The sequence below is a fragment of the Carettochelys insculpta genome, chromosome 2, assembly GCF_033958435.1.
Source record: "Carettochelys insculpta isolate YL-2023 chromosome 2, ASM3395843v1, whole genome shotgun sequence".
NCBI classification, from domain to species: domain Eukaryota; kingdom Metazoa; phylum Chordata; order Testudines; family Carettochelyidae; genus Carettochelys; species Carettochelys insculpta.
In genome coordinates this window covers 235,137,871-235,151,450 of record NC_134138.1, presented here as the reverse complement: position 1 = coordinate 235,151,450, position 13,580 = coordinate 235,137,871, and the positions used below count along the sequence as shown (strand labels likewise).

Sequence of the window (13,580 nt, the reverse complement as noted above, 5' to 3'; positions counted from 1 at the left end):
TTATGTTGCGTTATTTTGACAACGAAGCAGAAATTTATAGAATTGTAAAATTTTGTGTGGCGAATTTTTAATTTTTGGCACAGAATTCCCCTGCCCCCATTCCACCTCCTTCAGTAGTAATGTATATGGGAAAGGAAATACAAGTTTACAATGACAACTTCTTTTGGCAACTATGTTTTGTGATGTTCTTCCTGCTTAATGCAGTTTGAGTTGTGGGGAAAGGATTGCACCTTCACAAATTCCCTCTCCCAAAGCAATATGAAGAATTAAATAATATTTTCTGTTATGACTGAAGCACAACTAGACATAGCCACATGAGTCAGCGCCTACTACCCATATTCACAGACCACATACTTATGCTTGCTGCCCTCCTTCCCCACATATCCAGTGTACACATTATGCCTCTATCAACCTATATCATACATACACCTCTCCCAGAGGTCAGCATACATATGTTTACAGCTATTCATCTCTACTACACCCATATTTGGTGTGTGTGTGTGTGTGTGTGTGTGTGTATATATGCATTTCCATGGCATACATACATTTTTTTGCCTTCCCCTGCAAGCAGAACATGAAATTGTGCTGTTCAGTTCTCTAATTGCTGTTGTAACACACACACCTACTGGGTGTGGTTCACTGTCCCATGTAGTGGCACTTAATCCACTTAGAGAGAGAGAGAAAATGAGTTTCCTCTACAGCCTTAGCTGAGAGCCATCTGACTTTTAACTCATGCAGTGGAAGCTCATGCAATAAGCTTCAGAGATCCCAGGTTTGATTCTGCCTGTGGGAATTATAATGTTATTAACTATTTGCTTCTGTTTTTACATAAAACAATTATACAAGAAGTGATTTGTATTATGTGTGCTGTAAATATACTGAAGAACACAATATAAATATATTGGCTGCATGCATTTGCTATGTGGGTGGATACAATAAAAATTCATGTCTGGTTTCTGTATTACCTTAGTACAGGGGTGAGCAAACTTTGTCGGGCCCCACTTTTTATCCCTGCAATTAGCAGGACCACCCCACCCCCTTGCAACATGTCTAATGTAATCCAAACTAGCAGAAATGTTGGTTAGGTTCATGGAAAAAAACACCCTTTCATGTGTAAGAAAATTAGTTTATAGACTGTAAAAACTTTAATTGGTATATAAACATGAAAACACATACATAAAAACAGTAACATATTTCAACACTTTTAAGGCGATGGATGAGCCTGACACCCAGCAGCCTATCATGTTGCACCCCCTCTGATGAAATTTCACACACCTGTGAGGGGGCCCGCCCCCCCCCCACTTTGCTCACCATTGCCTTAGTATGTAGAAGGCTGCAGAAGGCCCCATAAGTAGCGTATGGTACCCATTCAAAGGTCCAAGGTGGAGGAATGTTCCCTTAAACAGAAGAAGCCAAGATCTGTACCTCTGAAGCTCATCTTTTCTTCTCTCTGCGTTTGCTAAAGGGCAATTGTACATATGAGTGCATGGCATTCCTTCTCCTTAGACCATATTGTCTGTGGCCTCTCTGCCCTGCTAGTGAGACACCAAGAGTAACATCAGTACTTCAGTCATCCATGTCAGTTGCCAATATTCTTTTTCGTATGTTGACTTGCATTTGAAAAACAATTGAAAAGGCAAAGGAAAGAGCATTTATTACAGACAAGCTAAGATTATTGTGGAATTAGTCTCTTTTGCCTCTGGTTTAGATTTGTGAATGTACGGTCTGTAACTTGCTCATATACCTTTGTCTTTACCTCCTGAATTCCACACCATGTTCACTTTGTTATTCATATGGATAAAGGAAAGCTTACTTAATACTAGTAGCACCAGTAAAGAGGGAGAATTGTATATTATTAGTGTCAGCTACTGAAATGATGAGATGACGTTAGCACTGATTGTGAGCAAACTTTGCGGCTTGACATTTTTCCAAAAGTTACAGGAGACTTCAGAATAGCTATGCAATTGTTTTGCAAAAAGAATACTTAGTATTCCAGAGTAACTCAGTATGGTCCAATGCAACTGTACTTCTCAAGCAAAACTTCTGTTAAAATTCAGAGATTACAGGCTATGGCCATTAGACTGCACGGCAGTTATATAATTTGAATTCAAGAACATTAACAAAACTTGAATAAATGTATTTCAGTCCAGAGTTTGAAATAATGTATTTGTATTATATTCAGATTACTGGGGCTGTTTTTTATTGTACTTTGAAAAAAATGGAGAGTGAAAAGCAAAATGAAAAATATAATTATACTGTCCATTTTATTGCTTTTAGACATGAATTAGAATAGGATGTAACTAATATTTAGTTGTATTTAACTATTTTTTGCCTGTAGCTGGGATAGTATACTCTGAGTGCTTATTTTATAAGATCTCAGAAGCTAAGCACGGTCCTTCCTGGTCAGTGCTTAAGGTTGGTGACCGTTAAACAACATAAAGTACTGCTGTAAATGGTGTTGGTATTCCAGTAAGGAGGGATGTTTCCCTCTTCTCAGTCTGTAGCTAATGTTTTCGCACAACATTATGAAACACTCCGCTGCTGAATGTCCATCTTAGATAAAGATCCTTTCTATTCTCCTGTGTCACTATGGGTATTTCAAATTACCAAGAGACATTTTGGCTTGGGTTCTGAGAAACCCAAGTGACATACTTTTATAAAAAAATACAAAATTTTGGCTCCAACAAATGTCTTATGTTACAGGGGTTTGGAATCTTAAGTTGCTAAGAGAAATGTTTTCTCCAAAACCTACCTTAAATGTTTTATAGAGCACTGACAGAATACGGCTGCCGGTCCCGAGGAGGTGACTGAACTTGATTGGTTATGAACAAAGTTCTGTTGTGCAGTGTCTGTCAAGTGCTTTGAAATCCTGTGTAGGAGAAAGGTGCCATGTGAATGTAAATTCTGTTCATCCAGTTATTCCTTCCCTTCATATTTAGAATTGTGCTTCTTCCCTTTATTTTTTTCCATGGAGTATTGTGAGATTTTGTAAAATTACATTGTATCCCTAAACTAAAAGGAGATAGAAAACATTACAGTTGTAAATTTAAAAAAAATAAATATAACATACAATTCAACCAATCAAAACCCAGTTGTTTTAAAATCTGATGTAGCAGTAGGTTTTTGTATATGGGTAATAAGCTTGGTTATGGTGAAATAACATAGTAACATAATGAAATAATCTATTGCTAGGAGACACTACTGGATTGTTATTGCACTCCTATTGCTACTGAAAATTTCACCTGTTGCCTAAAAGATCTGAAAACAGCTGAGATGTGCACATTAGTGTTTCTTTCTTTACAGAATCCCTACATTCTAAATATTCAGAATCCCATGTCTTCTGATGGTAGTTCTAACAGGCTAAAAACATCTTAGGCAAAACTGTATCTCGTGCTGCTTTTCAGACAGAAAGGATATTGCATAAGAAACTGAAAGCAGACATCAGGAACGGTAAGGACTATAAGAGAGGCTGTATTGTCAATACAGACTATACCAGTTCATCTGCAATTTTTGTCATTGTTTCATATACTCCTTTAGCTAATTTCCAGATCATTAATAAAATTGCTGACTATCAGTGTGTTCAATATTCCAGGTCACCTTCATTCCAAGAAATTTTGTGTAAATTGCTTACATTATTGTGCCCATCTAATGTAAGCCTTCATATTACCATCAGTAATAAGGGTTTGCAACATCAGGCTCTTAGAGCCCTTCGCAGTACCACCAGATCATTCAAAATATTATTTTCTTTTAATAACTACATTTCACTCGCACTTTCTCTGTCTTTTCCCTTTCTTTTCTGCTGTTCTGTAATTAACTTTATTCTTAGGGAGACTCTGTGCCAAAAAACTTCAAAATTCTGTGCCAGAAATTTAAAATGTACAAAATTCTATATATTTGTCAAATAATGCAGTATAACCACAACAGCTTTAATTGTTTTGATTTAAACTGCAGTACAGAAGAAGGTTACCATATCTCTACAGCATTTCCTAAACACATGAAAGTTCAGTTGAAAACACTTTGTAACTGACACTCTGCATCCCAGTTATAACCAGGGATGTTGATATAATTTACAGAACACCAAACAGACCAAAAAAAAAGTAAACAATTTTAAATTGCTCAGAGTTTCATACACAAAAGTCAGACAATTTTGCTAGTCCAGTCCTGGACCTGGCTGGGTACTCTGGGAAGAGGTTGGTTCTGATTGTCTTCATATTTTATTGATTGCTTGGTACATGTTTATTTTGCCTTCAGTTTGTTTGTTTTTTGTTTTTAATGTGTAAGTAATGTAAGTCCCGAGCTGTTATGTAATCCTGTTGTGCCACCGTGGCACGGGAAAAGTGAGAAAGCACATAGATCTACCTATCTGAGGATTTCCTTGCTTCTCACATGTGGGCACATCTACACTGGGAGATTAGGTCGAATTTATTAAAGTTGATTTTTAGCACCCAGTTTTGTAAAGTTGAGGGTGCAAGTCCATACCGTCATATGAAGTCGATGGAGTGCATCCCCATTAGGGTTGGCAGCTCTGACTTTGTCAGAAATGCACTCTGAGTACTTATCCTATAGTACCTGCTGCCCCCTTGCATTCTGGGTTAAGCTCCCAGTGTCTGATGAGACAAAACGGTTCCATACGTGCTTCTGGGTATTTCTTGTAAGACTCCCCTAGTTCACTTATCTTCTCCCTCTCCCTTTGGAAAGCAACAGCAAAAAGTGTTTTCTCACGCTTTTTTCACTGCGAATCCATGTAGATGCCATTGCAAGGCCAGCATGGATCCCATCCAGCTTCAAACTGTAGTGGCAAGTATTGTGAGCACCTCACACATTGTGCTGAGGTATGTGAAGAGCCTAAGAAGCCTTCAGAGTGATGCATCTGATGAAGTGGGTCTTTGCCCACAAAAGCTTATGCTCCAAAATATCTGTTAGCCTATAAGGTGCCACGAGACTTCTTGTTCTCGAAGATACAGACTAACATGGCTGTCTCTCTGATACTTCAGAGTGATGAACACTCTGAGGAAGAAATGGACATACACAGATGTGAAACACTGGAGAGGAGGAATGGGAAGATACTATCTGCACTCAGTGTTTGTATGAAAGTGGCATTCCGGTTCTGGTGACATGAAACAAGCTCAGACTGGAGGGACCTGCATTATTCTGCAAGTACGGGATAATCAGAAGTGGCTATAAAACCTATGCTTGCATAAGGTCACTTTCACTGAAGTCGGTGAATTCCTTTCCCCCTCCTTGGAGCGCAGCAGTACCAAAATGAGACCTGCTCTGACGGTTCAGAAGCAAGTGGCAATAGTTCTGTAGAAGCTTGCAATGCCAGACAGCTACCAGTCAGAGGACAATCAATTTGGAGTGGGCAAATCTACACTTAGGGCTGTTGTCATCCTGGTAACCAAGGCAATCAATACCCTTCTGCTATGCATGACAGTGACTCCGGGAATTTGGAAGATACAGTAAATGTTTTTGCCACAACGGGGTTTCCTAACAGCGGTAGGTTGATAGATGAAACACACATCCCTATCTTGGCACCAGAGCACCTTACCACACAGTACATAAGCTGCAAGGGGTACTTCTTACCGATGTGGCAGGTGTCGATGGATCACAAGGACCATTATGCTGACGTCAATGTGGGATGCATGGGAAAGGTGAATGACATGTGCATCTTTAAAACTCAGGTCTGTTCAGAAAGCTGCAGAATGGAACTTTCTGCCTAGACCAGAAAATTACCATTGGTGATGTGGAAATGCCAATAGTGGTCCTGGGAGATCCAGATTACCCCCTGCTCCCTTGGCTCATGACATACATCCTTTCTCCCCGCCCGTCAACCACACTGCTTGAAAAGATAGCTCACTCTTCTCCCCATGTCCTTCCTGGACTTGCAACTCTTTGTTCTCCCAACAGGGAAGTGGAGATGTATCTGGTAGATCTTTGCAGGGCTGTGAGGTTCTGCTGCACTTCTCTAATTCATTGAAATAATGGGAAAGGAAACTTAGTTCCTAGATCAGAAGTTGTTTGCTGCAGATTTTATCATGAACTGTTCCCTCGCCTTCACGTATTGATATGTTACAAAGACTTGCAGGAGCACCACTAGACACAAGGATAATAAGGCAGGGGAAGCGGCTGCTACACCACACACCTTCTGATTAGCTCAGCGGTGGATGTTTCAGTGCTTCACTGCAAGAGTAGCAGAGCTGAAGAATGTCCACCTGATATCTTTCTCTGCGTCAACAAACAAACATGAGATGTCACACTACAAACATTGCTTAAATTAAATGTAAAACTTTTCCATTTTTTCCAGCTCTCCAATTTTGAGGGGAATGGTGAAACCCCACTGTGTCCATCTCTTCTTCCATTTATTCCCTCTTGTCTGTGAGAATATTTCCCTTGAATACAGTGGGTTCTGGGTCAGATTACCAAGTAGGGCCACATAGGCTGTTATACACAGATGGTTTTTCCTCTGTGAATGCCTTGATCTTACAACCTCCCCAAGGTTGCACTTTTTCAGTTCTAGGACTTTTTCCCAAAACACCTTCTAAGGGGCTGCTGCTGCTCTGTATATGCAGATAGAAACAAGTGCTTCCCTAAGCAGCCATTTTATAGTTGTGTTCTGCTGTGTTGTATGTGATGGAGTGCAATTACAGAAATCCCCTTGAGATTGGTACCCAGTGTGCTGATCATATCATTGAAGCCCACCTTTTTGCTCTCTGGGACTCCCCACCGCCCTGTACTTCTGAATCAGATTCTCTGGTCTCCCCCAGACAAGGCACAGAGCTGGGGTTACCTCCCCACTGCAGAGCAGTGCAGACACTGAACCACTTCAGCTCTGGGAGGATGCAGTTCTAAGGGCTCAGCACTTAGGAATCCAACTGCCAGAAGGGATCAAAACCCCAAATTAATCCATCTTTGACACAGGAAAAGCTCATAAGGATTTTCACCCTCTTTGTCAGTGAGAGAGAGATATGCACTGTTTGCTGCCTCTACCTAGGTAATAATTATTTACACTGGGCTTGATCATAGAAGAGTTTTTGTTAAGTATTAAAAGTTTGTATTTAAGGGGTTGCAAGTGAAATCAGACAGTTCAAAGTAAGTTACTCGAATAAAATGAATAGAAAACACATAGCTTGTTCAAATCCACTAAGAAACTTGTTACATTCAAATTCTTATCATAAACAGCTTTTCTTATTTCAGGTAAAGCTTCAAATCAGAGTTGGTCTTTTACTCTTACTTGGGTCCCCAGCCTTCTTCAAAGTTCTTTGTATCCTCTTAAGGTGTGCCTGACAATTTCAAAAGCTAGCTGAAGACAAAAGATATTACATATTTCTAACTTCTCATTCAAGAGTAATACATGTACAAAAATTAGACATACAGATCCAGCAGATTGTAAAATTAAAATGAATAGATATTTTGTTTAAAGCATCTTTGAGTTATGCATAGTCATACTCACAAGCCAATTTTCATAAGGCACGGGGGTGGTCTACCACTCTGTAAGTCCTCTTCCAACTAGTAAGTAATCTTAACTGCTGTTTACTTTTTAATATATTTGAGGGTGGCAGAGACTCTCAAACGGGAATACCATCAGCAAATTTCATTGAAATGATGTTTACTCTGTAAAATCCTTCTGACTTAATCCTTTGTATTTATCATACCTATTTATACAAATCTTCAGTGTACATAAAACCAAGCCAATCTGAACAATTTGTAATCCAAAATTTATTATTTGTCCATCATTTAATTACACTCTATATTGTGACTTTTTAAGAGTTGTTTTAAGAGGTTTTTTAAAAGCTTGGTGCCTGAGCTACTTTTGAAACAGTCACATCCTTACAGCAAAACACTAGAAACCTCTTTCAATTTAATTATTTGAATTTACATTACCGTTTGTATAAGCTCTTCAGTGAACATAGTTGTATGATTTGGCTGTCAAATTTGTTTATAGATCTATGCTGCTAGTATCCATCATTTAATTATACACAAAATGATTCTTTTTAAAGATACATCCCTTAATAAAAAAAAGTTGTTTGAACAATTGGGGAGATTGGGCTACCTTTGGGCTATTTTTTGAGTTAATGTGGACAGTTAGCACAGTAGAAAATGGACCCAGGAATCATAGTTAAATTTACCCTCTCTCACCAAAATTTGAAATTGTACCCCTGTACCTCTTTTTCATTGACATGCATATATGCTCCCTTCCTTCCCCACCCAGTGGTGATCATTCAGGCATCAATGCCTACCCTTCCTCACAATCTCTGCGAGTGCCCAAGGCACACTGGAACCAATAGACTGCTGGGGTAGAAGTTCATGTTTCCTGAAGGATGTTTTTTGCAGTGCATGGGAAACCGCAAAATACAGGTCATATGAATTCTGCACTCCCACAATAGTGCAGAATCCTCTTGGGGTATTAGCTTGTACTGCACCTTGTTTGTGTGGTATTTTTAGCACACATTTTCTCTGTATGGCTTTGTGCTAGCCTACTTTGAAGGTGTAAATATTTTAGAATAAGTTTATTACTTGTCTCTGTATTCATAATTCATATATATACTTTTTTCATTTTAAATGTTATGAGTCTGTGTATAAAGAGTATTGTTTATTGCAGAAGAACCGTCTTCATCCTGTCATGGTACTGATCTGGGAAGTGAAGCTATTAACTGGTGGCCAGGAGTAACAGAGGAAGGTCTTCAGCTGATTCAGCATCTCACAGAGAGCAGCTTTCCTGGAGCAGAGATTGATCCTGACAAGGAAGAATTAGTTCTAAATATTAGTTCTCGACTACAGGCAGCTGTTGAAAAACTGCTGGAAGCCATTAATGAAACCAGTAATCAGGTAGGGTTAACTGTTACATGTTTTGAGTTTTCAGTGGTAGGCCTGTTTTTCATTGTTTTTTCATTAGAGTATTCTTTGTTTAGATGCAAACCATATATTCCTCAGAAAAGACTATTTCTGTATTTTTCTTAGAGCTCTGATTCTTCAAGCAGTTGTGCATGGGATAACTTTACGTATTAGAATAGTCCCTTTGAGCTGAATAAGACTACTTACTCATGTAAAGTTACTCATATACATACATGTTTACAGCATTAGAGCCTTCATTTGCATCATGTTTTTGTGGATGGGCTCCAGGCATCCAGAGTTTTTCCTTTGCATAGCTTTTAAGCTTACTTTTGCTGAAGCTCTGGCCCAAGACTTTAACAGTGATGTATTTCAGCGAGCTCCCAGTATAGACAGAGATTTACAATACTCAGGGTTTGGTGATGGAGACTTTTTTGCTGTGTATGTTATATTTGCATATGTACCTTTATAATCCAAAAGGAGAACTAAGTACTATATATACTCGATCATTAACCTGTTTGTTTATAAGCTGATGCCCCCTCCTCCCCCAGATAATTGTCAAAAATTAATAATTGCTTTGACTTACTTATAAAGGTTCAGTGCTTGGCAAACTTTGTATGCCAGCCACTGGCATGCAGGGACATTTTGTTTACCTTGTTGTGTCAGCAGTCACAGAGCCCTGCAGCTCCCGGCGTCTGCAATTCACCATTCCTAGTCATCTGGTGGTAACCAGCACATCCCTCAGCCTGCACTGCTTCCCATTGCTGCCATTGGCCAGGAACAGTGAATCACAGCCACAGGGAGTTAAAGGGATCTGTGCCTCCCAAAACCAGGTGAACAAAGCACCCAGCGTGCCAGCAGCTTACCTGAAAGGCTGGGAGCCAAAGTTTCCTGACCTCTGTTGTAGTTTGTTTTCAAAAAAGTACTAAAATTTTATTTTAATTAAATTGTATATTTGCTGGTTATGACTGAGATAAAAGGACAATGTATTAATATGAATAAAATGTATAGATATTTATATCACTAATACCCACATAATCTAGTCACTTCAAAATATGTGCTTCCTGAAAGTTAAATTTTCCTAGTGGTAGCTGTTTGCTTTTCTAGTATCGTTCTTTTACAGGACTAGATTATATTTACCAATACTTTCAGAGCACATACAGTACCTACATTGATTGTAAAGTAATTTAGTGATGTCAATACTACAGCAGTCATTTAATGTTGCAAGGGCTTTGTTTAGTGGAGTAGATTGATTTGAAATTAATTGTAAAAGAGCAGCAGTCCTATAGATCTGCATAAAATTTCGGGGGAAGGGATAGCACAGTGGTTTGAGCATTGGTCTGCTGAGCCCAGGGTTGTGAGCTCAATCCTAGAGGGGGCCATTTAGGGATCTGGGGGTAAATAGATTTACCAAAAAAAAAGGGGGGGATGGTATTTGGCCCTGCCAAAAGGGCAAGGGACTGGACTGGATGACCTCTCAAGGTCCCTTCCTGTTCTATGAAATGTGTAACCCATTTCATAAAATGCAAGACCTTATAAGGCAATAAGAAAATACAGTGAATGACATGCTATGACACTGGTGACAGTCTGCTACAGTGTAAATTGAGCTCTTCATGCATGTCAACCCCTGGACCTCCTAAGTCTCAAGCCAATCTAAAAATAAAATGTGCAGAATCAATGGAATCTGTAATAAAATTGTAAACAACCTATTAGCTCCACAGATGTGCCAATCTACTGGGCTGCTTTAAAATGAACAAAGAGCAAAAATAACTTGACAGTGATAAAGCAGATGATGTTTCTAGGTAAAGTCCTACAAAATCTATATCTGAATTATTTTCTAAGATTTTCAAACGACAAGTTCACCTCTCCAGTTTGGCACCATTGGGACCCGACTGCTGCCAGATGAAAGTATTCACCAAACCACAGAAGGTCAATATTGTCTAATAGCATTACCAACACTTCCATTGTTTACTGGGCTCTTAGAAGATGTTTCGGGGTGAATTAGTAGTAAATAACAGCGCAGAACGCTGTGAGCCAGGACTGGTGACTATAAACAAACTTTATGGTGATAGTTAAAACTTGACCACATCCATAAGTGTGTACGTTCTGCTAACAAAATTTATGCCGGGTCACGGATATTGCTGGATTGGAATGTGCCCGATTAGAGAGATTCAACCTCTAGTATTTAAAATGAACAATGGTAAAATCAAAAGAAAACATTATGCTTATGATACAGCATTCAAACTTCAAGTTGTTGAACCACATAGTAATTGTCCTGCTGGATTGTGAATTCTGTATCAAAGAGAAACAGGTAAGAGAATGGCAAACAACAAACAAACAAAACAACGCTATGAGACATGCCAAGAAGCAAGAAAAAATGCCCAAAAAAGTGTATTTCATTTCCTGGGCTAGAGAAAGTTCTCACTGATTGGGTTGTTGAATGTTGACAGAATGGGTATCTGCCGCTAGAACTAGAATTTGTCTGTGTGCCCTGCAATTGTCAAAAGACAACAAATACAAGGCAGGAAAATCATCAGTGTTTGTTGCATCAGCCTGTTGGTATACTCGCTTCATGAACCACCATGGTCTTTGTCTTTGTCAGTGAACAAAGATACCACAAAAGCTGCCAGGAGATCTGAAAGAAAAAATTGAATCTTTCCAAAGGTTTGTTGTAAAACATCAAAAGGAATATGCATTTGAGTTGTTACAAATGGGAGATATAGTCATACCCCGAGATACACCCATTCGAGTTACGAGAATTTGACTTTATGAGGAGTTTCATTTAATACCCCTACTTCAGCTTGTGAGGCATTTCTCGCATTTACGAGGACCGATTTGGAAGCTGGCAGCTCTGGTAGGCAAGCACCAAGGGTATGGAGTCGGCTGCTTTGGTCCTGACAAAGAGACCGTGCGGGGGGCGGGGGTGGCGGTGGCAGCGAGAGGACAGCAGTCTGGTGCGGGGAGGTAGACTCATCCAAGTCCCAGCAGTAGATCATGCCGCTCTGCGAGACGTGGATGCTGGGTGCGCAGCCCATCCCAGCCCTGCTGCTGCCGCTCACCCCCCCAGGTGGCTAAGGGGCCGCCACCACCCGCCCTGTGCAGCTGTGCCTCGGGTGCCACTTGCTGTCTGTGGTTCTCCCTCCCATTTAGCGCCTGGCTTACCTACCACTGCTGCCTCGGCAGCTGCCGGTGGGGCCTATTCGCTGTGCAGCCCCGCACGAGAGAGACATTGCCCCTCGCCAGCTGGGGGGCCCCCTGTGCCTGCCTAGCTCCCCATGCAGCCAGCCCCTGTCAGCGCTCCCTCCCCACTTAACCTAAGCTGCACTCAGGCTGGGCTGCCTCCCCATGCCCTTCTCTGTCCTGCCCGCCCCTTGCACCGGATTTAATGGGATTTGTTGTTGTTTTAGCATAAATGGATGTACATTTTGGGGCTCAGGAATGCATAACATTTTTTCCCATTGAAATTAATGGTAACTACATTTTTGACTTACGAGAATTCGTCCAAAGAGGGGTTCTTCTTCGAGTGGTCCCCGTGGGTGCTCCACAATAGGTGTCGGGCTCGCCTGGCACCGCAGATCGGCAATCTTCCAGCAGTTTCTCCTGGATCGCGCATGCGCCGGCGCACGCTGCCCCCCTGCACGCCCCCAGCCGCGTGCACGATCCGGTCCCCGCCAGTTCCTTCTCAACCGCCATCGGCTGCAGACGGAATCCACTCAGGCTAAGGCCAGAGTCAGATTACTTAGTGGTTTTTTTCCACGTGTAATTTGTTGGTTTCGGTTATTAAACAAAAAAAAAAAAAAGGAGAGAAAGCAAAGACAAAGAGAATATCAGCAAAAAAAAAAAGGAAAAAGAGAGGAGCAGAGAAGAGAAGAGCGGACGTGAAGGCCATTTAGGCCGCCCGCTGCCGCAGCCCGGTGATCACTGTTTGGGGTGGAAAGGCACGGATTAAGTGCTAAGCACCCTATTAACAATAAAGGACTCACCGCAATCGCCTCTTCAGGTTTTACAAAGTGGGAGTCATGCCGTGAAGCTATGCTAGCCTCCGTGGGGCATAGCGAAGGCATCCGATGCCTGGGGGAATTACAGGCTACCTTGCCGGAGAAGCCTCACCCAGAACGGCCCACTGCTTTGCATAAGAGGAGGGCATTTTTTCTCTGACCCCCTCAGTGCAGAAACAGAGGAAACTCTCCCTGGCTGGATCCTTGCCGTACGTTTGCAGTGAGCAGGACGAGCGGAGCACACAGCCACCAGCTGCATACTCAGGCGCGCGGCAGCGCACGTGGCAGAGGCTGAGCCTCCGGTTATGCAACAGCTGGCACGTGCGGCGCCTAGAGCGTCAGCCAGGCAAGCGCCGGAACCAGCGGCACCGCCACAGGTGGCACAGACCCCCGTGGCACCAGCGGTGCAGGGGCGCCAGGCACGGAGCCTGCAGGCACCGGAGGGGGATACCCACGTGGCACCGCAGCTGACGGTGCCGAGCACGGCGCTGACAGCGGGGCTGAGATCCCTGGCACGGGAGGGGGCAGTGCCGGCCCCGCAGCGGAGGGGCAAGGCAACATCAAAAACCCGGCACCACAGTCCATCTCTGGACAGGGCTGCGCTGCTGTTAGCACCAAGCCCTCCCCCTGTGATACACATGCCTCACCGAAGGCCTGTGTCTCCACCGGCCCATCCGGAAAAAAAAAGAAAAAAAAAAACCTCCTTCTCCATTCCTCCAACCCGTGTCACCATGGCTTGGGCCACCTTCACCA

The 13,580-nt window shown here is 41.9% G+C and overlaps 1 protein-coding gene across 6 annotated transcripts in view; it reads left to right on the top strand.

Moving 5' to 3' along the window:
- AKAP9 (A-kinase anchoring protein 9) overlaps positions 1 to 13,580 on the top strand; it is a 252,463-nt gene that overhangs the window by 155,925 nt on the left and 82,958 nt on the right. For all 6 annotated transcript variants that reach the window (XM_074984762.1, XM_074984761.1, XM_074984760.1 and 3 more), the window contains one exon: positions 8,600 to 8,826. In XM_074984762.1, coding sequence (XP_074840863.1) covers positions 8,600 to 8,826 — 227 coding nt within the window. The remainder of the gene's footprint in view (positions 1 to 8,599; positions 8,827 to 13,580) is intronic.